General features: G+C 45.5%; 1 protein-coding gene across 1 annotated transcript in view; it reads right to left on the reverse strand.

Annotated features, from left to right (window-relative positions):
* The window catches only part of IPO5 (importin 5), a 358,310-nt gene that overhangs the window by 55,628 nt on the left and 282,946 nt on the right, over window positions 1-19,736 (reverse strand). The window contains 1 exon segment of the mRNA XM_030201357.1: window positions 12,548-12,776. Coding sequence (XP_030057217.1) covers window positions 12,548-12,776 — 229 coding nt within the window.

The raw sequence follows: 19,736 nt of genomic DNA on the forward strand, positions 1-19,736 counted from the left end.
ATATGCACGAACCTCACACTCCTGAACCAAAAAAAGTCAAAGGACTGTTGAAAATATTAAATATAAACTATCCCTTTTATCCTCACAATTTCCTACTTTTCTCTTTGCATCCTCATATAAAGGTAATGCATTTGACATACTGCCTTTCTGTGGTACAACCAAAGCAGTTTACATATTATACACTGGTATGTTTATTATGTAAAGTGAATGCTACATACCTGTAGAAGGTATTCTCCGAGGACAGCAGGCTGATTGTTCTCACTGATGGGTGACGACCGCGGCAGCCCCTCCAATCGGAATCTTCACTAGCAAAAGCCTTTGCTAGCCCTCACGCGCCGATGCGCACCGCGCATGCGCGGCCGTCTTCCCGCCCGAAACCGGCTTGGGCCGGCCAGTCTCATGTGTAGCAAAACAAAGACAAGGGAAGACACAACTCCAGAGGGGAGGCGGGCGGGTTTGTGAGAACAATCAGCCTGCTGTCCTCGGAGAATACCTTCTACAGGTATGTAGCATTCGCTTTCTCCGAGGACAAGCAGGCTGCTTGTTCTCACTGATGGGGTATCCCTAGCCCCCAGGCTCACTCAAAACAACAACCATGGTCAATTGGGCCTCGCAACGGCGAGGACATAACTGAGATTGACCTAAAAAATTTACCAACTAACTGAGAGTAGAGCCTGGAACAGAACAAACAGGGCCCTCGGGGGGTGGAGTTGGATCCTAAAGCCCAAACAGGTTCTGAAGAACTGACTGCCCGAACCGACTGTCGCGTTGGGTATCCTGCTGCAGGCAGTAATGAGATGTGAATGTGTGGACAGATGACCACGTCGCAGCTTTGCAAATTTCTTCAATAGAGGCTGACTTCAAGTGGGCTACCGACGCAGCCATGGCTCTAACATTATGAGCCGTGACATGACCCTCAAGAGCCAGCCCCGCCTGGGCGTAAGTGAAGGAAATGCAATCTGCTAGCCAATTGGATATGGTGCGTTTCCCCACAGCCACTCCCCTCCTATTGGGATCAAAAGAAACAAACAATTGGGCGGACTGTCTGTTGGGCTGTGTCCGCTCCAGGTAGAAGGCCAATGCTCTCTTGCAGTCCAATGTGTGCAGCTGACGTTCAGCAGGGCAGGAATGAGGACGGGGAAAGAATGTTGGCAAGACAATTGACTGGTTCAGATGGAACTCCGACACAACCTTGGGCAAGAACTTAGGGTGAGTGTGGAGGACTACTCTGTTATGATGAAATTTGGTGTAAGGGGCCTGGGCTACCAGGGCCTGAAGCTCACTGACTCTACGAGCTGAAGTAACTGCCACCAAGAAAATGACCTTCCAGGTCAAGTACTTCAGATGGCAGGAATTCAGTGGCTCAAAAGGAGGTTTCATCAGCTGGGTGAGAACGACATTGAGATCCCATGACACTGTAGGAGGTTTGATAGGGGGCTTTGACAAAAGCAAACCTCTCATGAAGCGAACAACTAAAGGCTGTCCTGAGATCGGCTTACCTTCCACACGGTAATGGTATGCACTGATTGCACTAAGGTGAACCCTTACAGAGTTGGTCTTGAGACCAGACTCAGACAGGTGCAGAAGGTATTCAAGCAGGGTCTGTGTAGGACAAGAGCGAGGATCTAGGGCCTTGCTGTCACACCAGACGACAAACCTCCTCCATAAAAAGAAGTAACTCCTCTTAGTGGAATCTTTCCTGGAAGCAAGCAAGATGCGGGAGACACCCTCTGACAGACCCAAAGAGGCAAAGTCTACGCTCTCAACATCCAGGCCATGAGAGCCAGGGACCGGAGGTTGGGATGCAGAAGCGCCCCTTCGTCCTGCGTGATGAGGGTCGGAAAACACTCCAATCTCCAGGGTTCTTCGGAGGACAACTCCAGAAGAAGAGGGAACCAGATCTGACGCGGCCAAAAAGGAGCAATCAGAATCATGGTGCCTCGGTCTTGCTTGAGTTTCAACAAAGTCTTCCCCACCAGAGGAATGGGAGGATAAGCATACAGCAGACCCTCCCCCCAATCCAGGAGGAAGGCATCCGATGCCAGTCTGCCGTGGGCCTGAAGCCTGGAACAGAACTGAGGGACTTTGTGGTTGGCTCGAGATGCGAAAAGATCCACCAAGGGGGTGCCCCACGCTTGGAAGATCTGGCGCACCACTCGGGAGTTGAGCGACCACTCGTGAGGTTGCATAATCCTGCTCAACCTGTCGGCCAGACTGTTGTTTACGCCTGCCAGATATGTGGCTTGGAGCACCATGCCGTGCCGGCGAGCCCAGAGCCACATGCTGACGGCTTCCTGACACAGGGGGCGAGATCCGGTGCCCCCCTGCTTGTTGACGTAGTACATGGCAACCTGGTTGTCTGTCTGAATTTGGATAATTTGGTGGGACAGCCGATCTCTGAAAGCCTTCAGAGCGTTCCAGATCGCTCGTAACTCCAGAAGATTGATCTGTAGATCGCGTTCCTGGAGGGACCAGCTTCCTTGGGTGTGAAGCCCATCGACATGAGCTCCCCATCCCAGGAGAGACACATCCGTGGTCAGCACTTTTTGTGGCTGAGGAATTTGGAAAGGACGTCCCAGAGTCAAATTGGACCAAATCGTCCACCAATACAGGGATGCGAGAAAACTCGTGGACAGGTGGATCACGTCCTCTAGATCCCCAGCAGCCTGAAACCACTGGGAAGCTAGGGTCCATTGAGCAGATCTCATGTGAAGGCGGGCCATGGGAGTCACATGGACTGTGGAGGCCACGTGGCCTAGCAATCTCAACATCTGCCGAGCTGTGATCTGCTGGGACGCTCGCACCCGCGAGACGAGGGACAACAAGTTGTTGGCCCTCGTCTCTGGGAGATAGGCGCGAGCCGTACGAGAATCCAGCAGAGCTCCTATGAATTCGAGTCTCTGCACTGGGAGAAGATGGGACTTTGGATAATTTATCACAAACCCCAGTAGCTCCAGGAGGCGAATAGTCATCTGCATGGACTGCAGGGCTCCTGCCTCGGATGTGTTCTTCACCAGCCAATCGTCGAGATATGAGAACACGTGCACCCCCTGCCTGCGAAGTGCCGCTGCTACTACAGCCAAGCACTTTGTGAACACCCTGGGCGCAGAGGCGAGCCCAAAGGGTAGCACACAGTACTGGAAGTGACATGTGCCCAGCTGAAATCGCAGATACTGTCTGTGAGCTGGCAGTATCGGGATGTGTGTGTAGGCATCCTTCAAGTCCAGAGAGCATAGCCAATCGTTTTCCTGAATCATGGGAAGTAGGGTGCCCAGGGAAAGCATCCTGAACTTTTCTTTGACTAGATATTTGTTCAGGGCCCTTAGGTCTAGGATGGGACGCATCCCCCCTGTTTTCTTTTCCACAAGGAAGTACCTGGAATAGAATCCCAGCCCTTCTTGCCCGGATGGCACGGGCTCGACCGCATTGGCGCTGAGAAGGGCGGAGAGTTCCTCTGCAAGTACCTGCTTGTGCTGGAAGCTGTAAGACTGAGCTCCCGGTGGACAATTTGGAGGTTTTGAGGCCAAATTGAGGGTGTATCCTTGCCGGACTATTTGGAGAACCCACTGATCGGAGGTTATGAGAGGCCACCTTTGGTGAAAAGCTTTCAACCTCCCTCCGACTGGCAGGTCGCCCGGCACTGACACTTGGATGTCGGCTATGCTCTGCTGGAGCCAGTCAAAAGCTCGCCCCTTGCTTTTGCTGGGGAGCCGAGGGGCCTTGCTGGGTCGCACGCTGCTGACGAGAGCGAGCGCGCTGGGGCTTAGCCTGGGCCGCAGGCTGTCGAGAAGGAGGATTGTACCTACGCTTGCCAGAAGAGTAGGGAACAGTCTTCCTTCCCCCAAAAAATCTTCTACCTGTAGAGGTAGAGGCTGAAGGCTGCCGGCGGGAGAACTTGTCGAATGCGGTGTCCCGCTGGTGGAGCTGCTCTACCACCTGTTCGACTTTCTCTCCAAAAATGTTATCCGCACGGCATGGCGAGTCCGCAATCCGCTGCTGGATTCTTTTCTCCAGGTCGGAGGCACGCAGCCATGAGAGCCTGCGCATCACCACACCTTGAGCAGCGGCCCTGGACGCAACATCAAAGGTGTCATACACCCCTCTGGCCAGGAATTTCCTGCACGCCTTCAGCTGCCTGACCACCTCCTGAAACGGCTTGGCTTGCTCAGGGGGGAGCGCATCAACCAAGCCCGCCAACTGCCGCACATTGTTCCGCATGTGTATGCTCGTGTAGAGCTGGTAAGACTGGATTTTGGCCACGAGCATAGAAGAATGGTAGGCCTTCCTCCCAAAGGAGTCTAAGGTTCTAGAGTCCTTGCCCGGGGGCGCCGAAGCATGCTCCCTAGAACTCTTAGCCTTCTTTAGGGCCAGATCCACAACTCCAGAATCATGAGGCAACTGAGTGCGCATCAGATCTGGGTCCCCATGGATCCGGTACTGGGACTCGATCTTCTTGGGGATGTGGGGATTAGTTAAAGGTTTGGTCCAGTTCGCAAGTAATGTCTTTTTGAGGACATGATGCAAGGGAACAGTGGACGCTTCCTTAGGTGGAGAAGGATAGTCCAGGAGCTCAAACATTTCAGCCCTGGGCTCGTCCTCCACAACCACCGGGAAGGGGATGGCCGTAGACATCTCCCGGACAAAGGAAGCGAAAGACAGACTCTCAGGAGGAGAAAGCTGCCTTTCAGGAGAGGGAGTGGGATCGGAAGGAAGACCCTCAGACTCCTCGTCAGAGAAATATCTGGGGTCTTCTTCCTCTTCCCACGAGGCCTCACCCTCGGTGTCAGACACAAGTTCACGAACCTGTGTCTGCAACCGTGCCCGACTCGACTCCGTGGAGCCACGTCTACGATGGGGGCGTCGAGAGGTAGACTCCCTCGTCCGCATCGGCGAAGCTCCCTCCGCCGACGTAGTCGGGGAGCCTTCCTGGGAGGCGACGGCAGCCGGTACCGCACGCGGCACCGACGCCGGAGACCTCACCTCGGGCGATGGGCCAGCCGGCGCCACGCTCGACGGTACCGGTGGCGCAAGCACCGCCGGTACCGGAGGAGTAGGGCGCAACAGCTCTCTCAGAATCTCTGGGAGGACGGCCCGGAGGCTCTCGTTGAGAGCGGCTGCAGAGAAAGGCATGGAGGTCGATGCAGGCGTCGACGTCAGAACCTGTTCCAGGCGTGGAGGCTGTTCCGGGCTGTCCAGAGTGGAGCGCATCGACACCTCCTGAACAGAGGGTGAGCGGTCCTCTCGGCGTCGATGCCTGCTGGGTGCCGACTCCTTCGGCGACCCAGAGCTCTCGGTACCGACACGGGAAGGGGACCGGTGACGATGCTTCTTCGACTTCTTGGGACGAAGCATGTCACCGGAGCTTCCCGGTACCGACGAGGAGGACGTAGAATCCAGCCGTCGCTTCCTCGGGGCCGAGACCGAAGAGGGTCGGTCTCGGGGGGGCTGTACCGCAGGAGCCCTCAGGGTAGGGGGAGACCCACCCGAAGGCTCACCGCCACCAGCAGGGGAATGGACAGCCCTCACCTGCACTCCAGACGAAGCACCACCGTCCGACGACATCAGCAGACGAGGTCCCGGTACCACCGACGTCGATGCAGCTATCCGATGTCTCGGCGCCGATGCAGAGGGCCGATGCCTCGATGCACTCGATGCACTGGCCGCCGAGGTTGAAGGTCTGGACGCTGAAGACGTCGATGCACTCGATACCCCCGGTGCCGATGCCGACGAAGAGCCCGAGAACAAAACGTTCCACTGGGCTAACCTCGCTACCTGAGTCCGCCTTTGCAAAAAGGAACACAGACTACAGGCCTGAGGGCGGTGCCCAGCCCCCAGACACTGAAGACACGACGCGTGCCTGTCAGTGAGCGAGATTACCCGGGCGCACTGGGTGCACTTCTTGAAGCCGCTGGAAGGCTTCGATGTCATGGGCGGAAAAATCACGCCGGCGAAATCGAAAGACGAAATGGCGAAATTTGGCACAGAAAAAAGGGAAATTTCGACCGGGGCCTAAGTAAGGCCTACCCCGACGACGAAAGAAAACTTAACGGGGCGAAAAAACTCTAAGTAGAGGAAGGAAAACCGAAGTGGCTAATCCAAAGGATTTCTGGATTTCTCACAGAAAATGTCGAAAAACGACGCGCGAGGTTGACTTTCCGGGGCACGAACGGTAAACACAACCATACCGAGCGCGGAGAAAAGAAGACTGGCCGGCCCAAGCCGGTTTCGGGCGGGAAGACGGCCGCGCATGCGCGGTGCACATCGGCGCGCGAGGGCTAGCAAAGGCTTTTGCTAGTGAAGATTCCGATTGGAGGGGCTGCCGCGGACGTCACCCATCAGTGAGAACAAGCAGCCTGCTTGTCCTCGGAGAATGGATATATCACCTTTCTAAGGAAATCAAAGTGGTTTACAAATCAAAACTCAATTGAAGCAGAAAACAACTACAAAATAAATAGGAAAGAAGAAGTCAAGAAAAAACAGAAGTGTAAGTTAAGGTAAGGGAAGACAAAAGGAGTCCATCTGAACAGCAGCCGCCACAATTAACACATCATCCCTGGGAAGGGTTCAGTGAAGAAATGTCTTCCAAGCACTTCTACTGTCTGTCCCTAGTAGGTTCACACTAAGCTTATTTATTTATTTTGGGGAGTGGGGAGGGTTAAGTGTCTTGCCCAGGGTCATAAAGCCAGGGTCATAAGGAGCTGCTTTGGGAATCAAACCTGGTTCCCCTTGTTCTCAGCCCAATGCACTAACCATTAATTAGATTCTCTGTCGAGCAGGGACTGTCTCTTCATGTTCAAGTGTACAGCTCTGCGTACGTCTAGTAGCACTATAGAAATAAGTAGTAGCAGACTACTCCTCTACTCACTCTCTACTCCACATCCCCATATGCTCTTGTTTCTTTCTATTTGTTCTAGCTGTGTAATCATTATAAGAAGCAAATTTGCATATAATTCCCTTATGTCATAGTTTAACCTTCTTAAGCCAGTCACTTTTCCCTTAGGGTACTAGAATTTTCCTACCTATTTTTGGATCCATTCCCAAGAAAATCCATACTCCTGTCAAAATCTGAAATTCAACTGACAAGACAGTTCTAATAACTTTTGAGACAGTATTACTGGAAAAGTATGACTATGCTAATGTCCTTATATACAGGAATACCCACCAACCACACAATAGTGTGAATGTAAGACTAGAAATGGAGCAGGTGGGAATAAGATCAGTGCTTAAATTCCAGTAGCAGATATTATCTAGTCACAACAAAACATGCATAAAAACAAAACAAAAAAAACTCTGCAGATTAAGTAATAAACTCTTGTTTATATGTAGGAAGAGAATCTGAAAGATTTTGCAGCTTCTATAACAGAGTGCATGTACTGCACTATATAAGATCCAAAGCTTGCGGATCATTTTCTGACAGAAATGAAGCTTGTTACTTCTTTTGCATTGATTCTACCATTATGAATAATGCGGTAAAGCCTTTTCAGAGCCTGAGCTCTATTTAGCATCCACTCTTAACAATGGAGTAGTGAAAGGTGTCTCAAGTACTCATTTGAAAAACCTAAAGGCCATATTAGAATAAATGGTCACAGAATCTATACTGATGTTAAGGCATCTCAGGATTCTTAACTGGAACTCTAGACTCCAACTGCTCTTTAAGATGTAAAGGTGCAGCTGGTGACAATGAATATTGGAAGGAAGGGAAAAAAAGTCCTGCAGAGGGGATGAGAGTCACATGGCAGACCTTATTTCTATCCAATTACCTCTTAGAAGTAATAATCCAACAAGGACACAATTAAATATACCACTCCTTTGGTCTCACACGATGTCGTGGATCTAAGGATACATTTTTTTCCGGTTCTGGGATGTGTAAAATCGCATCCTTCCACCATAATGCGGCATACAGAGCAATGCCCACATTTTTAATGAAATCCTTTATTCATATTGTTCTTCTTGTGACCTTATGTATATTGGCCAAACTACAAGACCGTTAAAAACACGCCTGATGGAACATCGTTCATGCTTGAAGCTTCTGAAATGCGAAGCCCCTATGGTTACTCACTGTGAAACAGCCAAACATGTGTTTGAAGATTTAAGATGCACTGTTCTGGAGCAGTTGCAACCTACACAAAGAAGGGGCGATTTGAGCCATCGATTGCAGCAATTAAAACAGAAATGGATTTTCTATTTCAAAACTACAGAACCAGATGGACTAAATATTAAAGTCGAGTGGGCAGCATTTTTTTTTATATTTTTTGCAGTGACTCAAGATTTGGGGGAATGCACTGGAAGGGGCGATTGGCTGTTTTGAATGATGACATGTTTCTCAAGGTTCCACTTGGATTGGCCTAGAGAGAGGGTGGTGTTCCACGTCATCAATGAATAAATTGACGGCACATGACAGTAAGTTACCGGCTCGTCTTCGGAGTGCAGCAAACGAGACACAAATACGTAGAGGTCTTGTAACGGCAGCAAACAAGACTATTGGAATTAAAACTTTACAAGCGAGTGAAACACCTGAGGCAGCAATAGGGAAACGGGGACTCCCTGTTGGGTTACGACTAAAGCTACAGACCGAGAGTGCAACACTAGTGTGGTGGGATTAAGATAAGTGATTGGTAGCTTCATTAGAGCACTAACTTGTAAATTTTAAAGCACACAATAGAGACATATTTTGAGAGATCGATTGATTCTGTGATCTCATCACTTTGGATATAGGCATTGGTCTAACTTTGATTTTTTTTTGGACATTCAACTAAGTGTGGAGTTTTTTTGGGCCATATGATGCTGCGTCGGTCCCATGCCTTATAGTCCGATGCTGGCCGGCTGGCTGGGTGGCATTACTGAATTCCCTTTTTTCTCCACTTTATATGTTGATTGTTTCTTACTCAATTCGGAGTAATACTGGTTCCTATATCCATTGTTATACACAGTGAGTGTGAAGCTATGGTTTTGGAGTTTCAAATTAATTATTGGTAAGCTTGAGTGTATCAATAGTTAAAATTTAATGCCAAGAAGTGCAGAGTGATGCATTTGGGGTGCAGAAACCCAAAAGAGAGATACCGAATAGGAGGGGAGAGTTTAGGAAGCTCGACTCAGGAGAGAGACCTTGGGGTGTTGGTGTCCAAGGATCTGAAGGTGAAAAAACCATATGTCAAGGCGACGGCCATGACCAGAAGGATGCTAGCCTGCATAGAGAGGGGTATAACCAGCAGAAGAAAGGAGGTGTTGATGCCCCTCTACAAGTCGTTGGCGAGGTCCCACTTGGGAGTACTGTGTTCAGTTTTGGAGGCCATATCTTGCTAAAGATGTAAAAAGACTGGAAGCGGTGCAAAGAAAAGCTACAAAAATGGTTTGGGATTTGCGTTGCAAATCATACGAGGAGAGACTTGCCAACCTGAACACGTATACCTTGGAGGAAAGAAGGAACGGGTGACAAGATACAGATGTTCAAATATTTGAAAGGTATTAATCTGCAAATGAACCTTTTCCGGAGACGAAAACGTGGTAGAACTAGAGGACATGAACTAAGGTTGGAAGGGGGCAGAAAACAGTAATGGAATTCAAACGTGTGTGGGATAAACATAAAGGAATCCTGCTTAGAAGGAATGGATCTACAGAATCTTAGCAGAGATTGAACCATTTCCCCCCCCAGTTATTAAGAGAAAAAGATACCTGCCATTATCAAGCATAAATATGCTGAATTTGGAGAAGAATGCCCCAAAAAGCTCATACATGAGAAAGGGAAACTACAACAATTTCATATATTTTGCCCTACTAAAATCATTTAGCTGCTGAGAGCGTTCTGCAATTGACATAAAGTGAGGTCACAGCACCAATCCAAAAACACCTCGTAGCATAAGAGCTTCTGAGGCTTTTTTTTTTTTTTGTAAGAGCTAAGCATGTTCCTTATCCAGGATAATGCTGGCAACATCGATAGGTGAGACTAACTTAGCCTGCTTGTCCATGAAGAAAAGTTACTTACCTGTAAGCAAGTGTACTCTGAGGACAACAGGATTTGACTCCTTACACATGGATGACATGTTAGGTATTATTAGGAAAGGAATGGAAAACAAAAATGAGGACGTTATAATGCCTTTGTATCACTTCATGGTGCGACCGCAACTCAAATATTGTGTTCAATTCTGGTCACTGCATCTCAAAAAAGATATAGGGAATTAGAAAAGGAGCAGAGAATGGTGACGAAAATTATAAAGGGGATGGGACGACTTCCCTATGACGAAAGGCTAAAGCGGCTAGGGCTCTTCAGCTTGGAGAAAAGGCAGCTGAGAGGAGATATGATAGAGGTCTATAAAATAATGAGTGGAGTGTAACGGGTAGATATGAAGCGTCTGTTTATGCTTTCCAAAAATACTAGGACTAGGGGAAATGCGATGAAGCTACAATGTAGTAAATTTAAAACGAATCGGAGAAACTTTTTCTTCACTCAACATGTAATTAAACTCTGGAATTTGTTGCCAGAGAATGTGGTAAAGGCGGTTAGCTTAGCAGAGTTTTAAAAAGGTTTGGGCGGCTTCCTAAAGGAAAAGTCCATAGACCATTATTAAATGAACTTGGGGAAAATCCATTATTTCTGGGATAAGCAGTAAAAAATGTTTTGTACTTTTTTGGGATCTTGCCAGGTATTTGTGACCTGGATTGGCCACTGTTGGAAACAAGATACTGAGGTTGATGGACCTTTGGTCTTTCCCAGTATGGCAATACTTATGTACTTATGCACCAATGAAGCCCAGCATGGAAAGCAGTACCCCAGCAACTTTTCCAGAAGCATCTAGGTAGACTCACCATGCAAGCACACCAGTTCCCGCCTGCTGCTGTTGCATGAGATATCCTTAGTTCGTTATTAGTCTGAGGAATACAACTTTTTGGTGAAGTAGGAGGGTATGAGAATTCAAATTCCTGCTGTCCTCAGAGAACACCTGCTATAGGAAACTAACTTCATTATCTAATGACAAGTATGACTGTGAATCCTTACTATGGACACCCTAGCTACAGGCTAACATCCAACAGAAAAAAAAAATGGATGCCACGACACCAATATTTTTGGTGGCAGTGGACCATTTGTATTTTTTTTTTTTTTGAAACAGCCTAGAACAAAGAGAGCGTCTAGAGGGGATGGACACCAAACCCCAAATATACTCATATCCCATTATTGCTTAAACCAGAACTTCTGATAATGTCAGTAGGATTGGCCAGACAGTCCTCCAGAATTTATGGATACAATTCTATGTCACAGCTTTGTAGCTCTCTTCCATGGAGGATGATCTCAAGTGGGCTACCAAATCAGACATGGTTCTGACATTATGAGATGTACATAATGGAAAAAAAATACAGGCTTCTAGTCAATTGCAAAGAGTGTATTTGCTGACTGCAGTCCCCCATCCTATTTGGGTTAAAAAAAAAAATCCTCTAAAGCTTGCTGGACCTTCTATAGGCTTTATTCTGCTCCAGATAGAAGACCAAGGCTCTAATCTTATAGTTCACAGTATGCACTGTGCTTTCACCCTTATGGGCAATGTGGTTTAAAAGAAAAGGCTGGAAGGTCTTTGGATGGGTGTGCAGAACTACTCAGGTTGATGGAAAGTTTCATAAGTGGCAAATGCCACATAAAGCAAACAACTAGAGGCTGTACACATAGGATTACTTTCTTCTCAAACTCAATTGTACTCTCTTCTTGAGTTTTTCTGTATTTCATGAATGCCAACTCTTTAGCCTTTATTTTCTCAGCCACTTGCTTGGAAAATCATATTGTTTCCTTTTTCTCTTGCTTTTATTTACTCTCCTTACATAAAGGTTAGTAGTAATATTTACAGCTCCTTTCAGCCTGGACCACAGGCCTTTCCACTTATCGTATGTCCTCCCAGCCTATCAATTCTTCTTCATGTTTTCCCCCATTTTACTACTGGATATGCTCCTGTTGCAACAAGAACCTCTTTTGAAACTGCTGGGGTCTTTTGGGACATTTCATCCAGAAAAGAAGTCACAATGAAGTCAAACTAAATGATGATAAAATCTCTCATTCGGAAGCTCTAGCCTACAACAGCCTACTTTGAGTTGATACAAAATAAGAAATAAAAACATAAGAACCATCAGATATTCATGGAAAAACCATGCGACAGTGACAGGAGTTACAAAGAAACAAAGTTCAAGATGCAGAGGCAACCATGATGAAAAACAGGTCCAAATCGGTTCTGTGGAAAGATTAGACTGAGGTGGCCCCGTGCAACAGCAATAGGCAGATCTGGTGTGCATGTGCAGTGAGCCCATCCAAACACTTTTGGAAATGTTGCTAGGATACTGCTTCCACACTGGGCTCCAATCACTGATATCACCCATGCATGAGGATTCACAATCTTGCATATCTATCACTAATAATTTCTATTGAGCTACAAGACATACACAGCATTGTACGGATGCATGTACAGAGACATCCCTACTCCACAGAGCTTATCATACATTTGGCATATAAACAAGAAATATTTTAGTAACCATTCAATTATTATATTAATGCACAGAACATGCTCCCTACCTTTCAATGAGATCACACAAGTAACTAAAGGTGTGGACAGCTTCCTCTTTGTCTTCATGCAGTGGAAGCCATGAAAGCCAGTGAGGCAGGACTTCCTCAACACTTACAGAGTCAGGCCTGAACTTCATTATTTTTCCCACAGCTGAGATGCAGTTCTCTGTTGCATTGATATTTTCTTTGGTTTTGGAGTCTGCAGACTGAATAACCCTGACCAATAGTGGAAGGGCCTCTGTAAATCATACAAAATTCAGACACATTGCTTATTTACGCATACTTATGGCAATGAGAAATTAATGTTTTCACTAATAAAGATTTTGTAATTTATATAGAACAGGAGTACTGTTTGTTGTTAATGTTTTAGGTACCTCCTATTATATATATATATATATATATATATATATATATATATATATATATATATCCCCTATTAGGATTAAGAATGAGAAATTAAAGCCAAGGAAATACATTTTACACAAGTATGTTGGATTTTTTAAAGTTACAAGATTCTACACAGACAAGGTCTGTGTATATATTCAGAGGCCAAACTTTTTGGTAGGCAAATGTCACCCAAATGGAATCTTTAGCTAGTGTACATAACCTCTTGGTGAAAATTCTGCATGCTGGATGCACTAGAACAGTCATCCCTTTGACTTCACTGCAATACATGCCATAAGGGGAATAGCTCTGTCTCTTGGCAGGTCAATTAGGAATTTGTATGCAGGGGCATCAACCTACGGCATACATACATAGAATTTTGGCATAAGGTGGATTTCCTCTTTTCCATGCTTTCTGCTCCTTTTCTTCTTTCCAAATCATGCTCCCATTTTCAAACATAATTCCCAATAAATGCAGTAATTCATGCTATATTTGCTGTTTCCCACACTAACAAGATACAGTAAGGAGAAAATTGCTAGCATTGAACAGTATTCTTCCTCCCTTCTGCGAGAAGAGCTTCTCCTGTAAGAATGCATTGGAAATACTGGAAAGGACGAGAGGCATGACAAAACAGTAGAGAAAAGAAATACATAGGGGATTTGAGACACCAGAAAAACTGCATACTGAGAGAATAAAAGGGGTTTGGATAGGAAGCTAGATATAAAAAATACTGAATACGCAACAAAGTTATACCAAGGGACTATTTTCTGGCAAAAGCAAAATCTGATCTGTATGGAAAGATAGGCAACAAAGACACAGACAATGTGAAAAAACCCAGCAATCACTATGGCTATGTTGATTTATTTGTTGGGCATTTGATATACCTCCATTCAACAAACTATGACATCACAGTGGTTTACTGTACAGAATGCAGGGGCAAAGGCCCATACAGCTGTCAATTTGGATAGGAGAAAAACTAGACATAGAATGTTGGGGAACCAAATAACGAAGATACTTACAGGTATTCTCAGAGGACAGGCATTATATCCTTACAAGTGGATACCTTGGTCCCGGCGTTGCCAGGTCCAGAACTTATAAGCAAGAGCTTGGACATGCTTCACTTCACTTCACACGCTCAAGTGCCTTTCCGCATGCTGTAGTGTGGTTACCGCAGTACAATACCACAGCACAGAAAAACAAAAATAGAAGACAACTCCAAAGGGAGGAAGGAGGGTTTGTAAGAATAGAAGGCCTGCTGTCCTCAGAGAATATGTGCTACAGGTAAGTATCTTCGCTTTCTCTGAGGACAAGCAGGTCATAATTCTCACAAGTGGGGAATCCCTAGCAACCAGGATTACCAAAAACTACCACCACTGGTTAACTGGATCTCGTAATGGCAAGGATATAACAGATTAATCTGAAACTATATATAAACTAAGTGAGGCAGCCTGGAACAGAAGAAAATGGGCCGGGGGGAGGGGTGTAGTTGGATTCTAGACCCCAAACAGATTCCGCAGTACTGCCTATCCAAACCGAATGTCGCGTTGGGTAGCCTGCTCAAGGCACTAGTGAGATGTGAATGTGTGGACTGAAGACCACATTGCAGCCTTGCAAATTTATTCAATGGAGGCTGGCAGCAAGTGGTCTACCAATGCATCTGACAATGGGATCTTTGAAATGACCCTCCAGTGTCAGACCAGCCTGGGCATAAGTGAAAGAGATGCAATCTGCCAGCCAATTAGATATTTTGCGTTTCCTGATGGCGACCCCCATCCTGTAGGGATCAAAAGAAACAAAAAGTTGGGCAGACTGTCTGTGGGGCTTCGTTCACTCCATGTAATAACCAATGCTTGTCTTGGTGAGAAGGGAGAGGAGAAAGGTCTGAGGGGGACCCAACAGACCCCTCTTGATCAGAGTGTTCCTTTGATGAATCCCAAGGCTGTTCAGAATGTTAGAGAAAAATGTTCTATGGTTAAGACAAGCATAATCTGACTAGCAGACAACGTCTCCAAGGGTTTATGTGCTGGGGCTTAGATTCTAATGCAGATCAGCATTTAAGCTAAGTGTTCTGCTGGAACAGAATGGTCAGTACTGATCAACATTGTTTAATGCCTTCAGTTATCATTATGGATTGGATAAACCTCTCTCAACAGTGTCAATGCAGTGATCCTTGCTAGAGACAGTAACTCAATATTTCTTGGGCCTTCCTATTCAATTTCTCATTAAGAATGTAAATACCAATAATGCCAAGGGTGCAGGGGAATTGACATTCTGCTGGGTCACTTGCGGTGCACTAGTGGCTGAACTTGAATTCTTAAAATCTGATGGGACCTTCAAGATACACTCGAGGATGTGCTGTCCTCTGGTGGGATGCTTGTTAGGTGGTACGATAACTGCCCCGATCTCCTAGCATCATGCATCAATGAGAACTACTACAGATGCTTTCTCATCTTCCCTTGACATCTTTGTCTTTCAGTACAGAGTTTTGCATGGGGACAGAAATTTTACCTGTCCCCCACCAGTCCTCACTGGAATCTCCTCTATCCCCACAAATAGTCTCCTTCATCCCCGCCTATTCCTGACAGTCGCCCAGGAGCACATGGTTCATTGTGGAGTATCCTTGAAAGATACTACTGAAAACAGGACTTTTAGGGAATCCCGTAGAGGTTTCAACTGTGCTGAAAGTAAGCCAGTTCTGCTTAATGAGAGAGCAGGATAAAGGATGCACATTATCACCATCAACTTCTAAGCAGCTTGTAGATCCAAGGAAAAAACACAATTTGAAGTGTCTTTATACAAAAGCTAGAAGCCTAAAAAATAAGATGGGAGAGTTAGAGTATATAGCATTAAATGATGAGATAGATATAATAAGCATCTCAGAGACCTGGTGGAAAGAGGACAATCAATGGGACACTGTGTTAACAGGGTACAAATTATATCGCAATTTTAGAGAGGATCAAATTGGAGGGGGTTGCGCTATATGTTAAAGCGGGAATTGAGTCAAAATAAAAGTCAAAATAAAATGAAACAGATAGCAGCGTGGAATCATTATGGATTCCATGTGTGCAGGGAAGGAGTATTCTTGTAGGGCTCTACTACCGTCCACCGGGACAGAACGGATAGATGAAGAACTGTTTACAGAAATTAAGAAAGCTGGCAAATTGGGCAACAGTATAATAATGAGCGATTTAAATGATCCCAATATTAACTGGATAAATGTTATATAACGGAGTGCCAGGGAGATAAAATTTCTAGATATAATAAACAACTGCTTCTTGGCGCAGCTGGTCCAGAAACTGACAAAAGGGGGAGCCAATTTGGATCTGGTCCTTGGTGGTGAGCAGGGCATAGTGCGAGAGGTGGTGGTATTGGGTCCTCTAAGAAACCGTGGTCATAACAAGATCAAGTTTCAGCTACTATCTGGGGTGAACCCGCAAAGGAAATCTACTGTAGCTGCATTTAATTTTCAAAAGGATGATTAATAATATGAGGAAAACGGTTTCAAAGAAGCTAAAAGGATCGGCTGCTAAGGTAGGACACTAAATCTGGTGTGGAAATTATTCAAAAATACCATCTTGAAAAACCAGACCAGATGCATTCCACATATTTGCAAAGGTGAAAAGAAGAAAAAGCGACAGCCAGCATGGTTAAAAAGAGGCTATTACAGCCAAAAGTCTGTCCTTCAAAGAATGGAAAAAGGACCTAAATGAAGAAAATAAGAAGCAACATAAGCACTGGCAAGTCAGATGCAAAACATTAATAAAGAAGGCTAAAAGAGAATATGAAGAGAAACTTGCCACAGAGGCTAAAACTCACAGTAACAACTTTTTAAGGTACATCACAAGTAAAAAGACTGCAAGGAAATCCATGGGACTGTTAGATCACGAACAAGCAAAAGGGGTGCTCAGGGAGGACAAGGCCATAGTGGAGAAACTGAATGAATTCTTTGCTTCTGTCTTTACTGAGTATGTAAGAGATCTGCCTGTACCGGAAATGGTTTTCAAGGGTGATGATGCAGAGGAACTGAAACAAAGCTTGGTGAACCTGGAAGATGTACTGAGCCAAACTAACAAATTAAAGAGTAGTAAATCACCTGGACCAGATGTCATACATCCAAGTGTACTAGAATTCAAGCATGAAATTGCTGATCTGCTGTTAGTAATGTGTGTAACCTGTCATTAAAAACATCCTTAGTACCTGAAAATTGGAGTTTGGTCAATGTGACGTCAATTTTTAAAAACAGTTCCAGGGGTGATCCGGGAAATTACAGACCAGTAAAGCATGACGACAGTGCTGGGCAAATTAGTGCAAACTATTATAAAGAATACAATTACAGAACACATAGACAAACATGGCTTAATGGGACAGAGTCAGCATGGGTTCAGATGAGGGAAGTCTTGCCTCACCAATTTGCTTCATTTCTTTGAAGGCCTGAATAAACATGTGAATAAAGGTGAGCCAGTTGATGTAGTGTACCTAGATTTTCAGAAAGCTTTTGATAAAGTTCCTCCTGAGAAAATTAAAGAGTCATGGGATAGGAGGCAAGGTTCTGGTGTGGATTAGGAATTGGTTATTGGACAGAAAACAGAGGCTAGGGTTAAATGGTCATTTCTCTCAATGGAGGAGGGTGAACAGTGGAGTGCCACAGAGATCACTACTGGAACTGGTGCTATTTAACATATTTACAAATGATATGGAAATCGGAACAACAAGTGAGGTGATTAAATTTGCAGATGACACAAAACTATTCAAGTTGTTAAAACACATGTGGACTGTAAAATATTGCAGGAAATCCTTAGGAAATTGGAAAACTAGGCATCCAAATGGCAGAAAAAATGTAATGTGGACAAATGAAAGGAAAAGCAAGGTGATGCACATTGGAAAGAATAATCCCAAAAACAGTTACCTGATGCTAAGGTCCACCTTGGGGGTCAGCATTCAAGAAATTGATCTAGGTATCGTGGTAGATAATACGCTGAAATCTTCTACTCAGTGAGCGGCAGTGGCAAAAATGCAAAAAGGATGTTAGGAATTATTAGGAAAGGGATGATAAATAAATCAAAAATACTATAATGCGTCTGTATCACTCCATGATGCAACCAGACCTTGATATTGCGTTCAGGTTTGGTTGCCGTATCTCAAAAAAAAAGATATAGCGGAATTAGAAAAGGTTCAAAGAAAATTGGCCAGAATGAAAAAGGAGATGGAACTCCTCTCGTATGAGGGAAAATCTAAAGAGGTTAGGGCTCTTCAGCATGGAAAAGAGATGGATGAGGAGAGATATGATTGAGGTCTACAAAATCCTGAGTGATGTAGAATGAGTGGAAGTAAATTGATATTTTACTCACTCCAAAAGTACAAAGACTAGGAGACACTCTAGTTACATGGATATACTTTTAAAACAAATAGGAGGAAATATTTTTTCATTCAACGAATAGTTAAGCTCTGTAACTCTTTGCCGGAGGATGTGGTAACAGCGGTTAGCGCATCTAGTTTTAAAAAAGGTTTGGACAAGCTGATGGATGAAAAGTCCATAGTCTGCTACTGAGACAGACATGGGGCAGCAACTGCTTGCCCTATGATTTGTAGCATGAAATGCTGCCACAGTTTGGGTTTCTGCCAGGTACTTGTGACCAGGCTTGGCTACTGTTTGGAAACAGGATACTGGGCTAGATGGACCCAGTATGGCTACTCTTATGCTATGCAAGTAATCTCCTCTATCCCCACCCGTTCCCTGTACTAAAATAACCCAACTTAACAGTAGCCCATGTTGATAACTTCCTCTTCAAGACTTATGGGGATTTCAATGTTAGCAACCATATCAATTAATTTTTTTTAGTGCTATTATTATTGCTAAGCTAGCTTAGAAACACAAGGAAAGGAAATAGGTTGGTCTGGCACTACACTTCTGCAGGAACTCCACAGGAGCTATGTCCACTCCCGTGGACCTAGAAGGGGTCCCCAATGGGATTCCAGTTAACCCCATTTCCATACAGTACTATTTCAGTGCCAGTACTGAAGAAGCCGAATCCAGGAAATACTTTTGACTATGGTTTATCTCTGGCCTCTGATACAGCTTCAAAGGAACTAATACTTCCTCAATGGCCATGTATCCACAGCATTCTATGCAGTTCCTTGGTCCTCAGAGATTGATGCACCAAATAACCTTTCAAAGTGCTCAGCCACCACAAAGACCACCTCAGGTGTCATCTCTTGTAATGTGTCACTTATGATAGTCCAAAAATTTAAATAGCAGGGGAAGTCACTACGTCAATGTCCCAGAGCTAAAAAACAACAACAACAAAAAAACCTCAAATGCTGCTTATGGGATTTGTGAACTGTACATAGCGAATGCTATATACCTGTAGAAGGTATTCTCCGAGGACAGCAGGCTGATTGTTCTCACTGATGGGTGACGTCCACGGCAGCCCCTCCAATCGGAATCTTCACTAGTAAAAGCCTTTGCTAGCCCTCGCGCGCCGATGCGCATGCGCTGCTGTCTTCCCGCCCGAAACCAGCTTGTGCCGGCCAGTCTCATATGTAGCAAGACAAAGAGAAGGGAAGACACAACTCCAAAGGGGAGGCGGGCGGGTTTGTGAGAACAATCAGCCTGCTGTCCTCGGAGAATACCTTCTACAGGTATGTAGCATTCGCTTTCTCCGAGGACAAGCAGGCTGCTTGTTCTCACTGATGGGGTATCCCTAGCCCCCAGGCTCACTCAAAACAACAACCATGGTCAATTGGGCCTCGCAACGGCGAGGACATAACTGAGATTGACCTAAAAAATTTACCAACTAACTGAGAGTGCAGCCTG

This window comes from Microcaecilia unicolor, chromosome 4 (genome assembly GCF_901765095.1).
Source record: "Microcaecilia unicolor chromosome 4, aMicUni1.1, whole genome shotgun sequence".
NCBI classification, from domain to species: domain Eukaryota; kingdom Metazoa; phylum Chordata; class Amphibia; order Gymnophiona; family Siphonopidae; genus Microcaecilia; species Microcaecilia unicolor.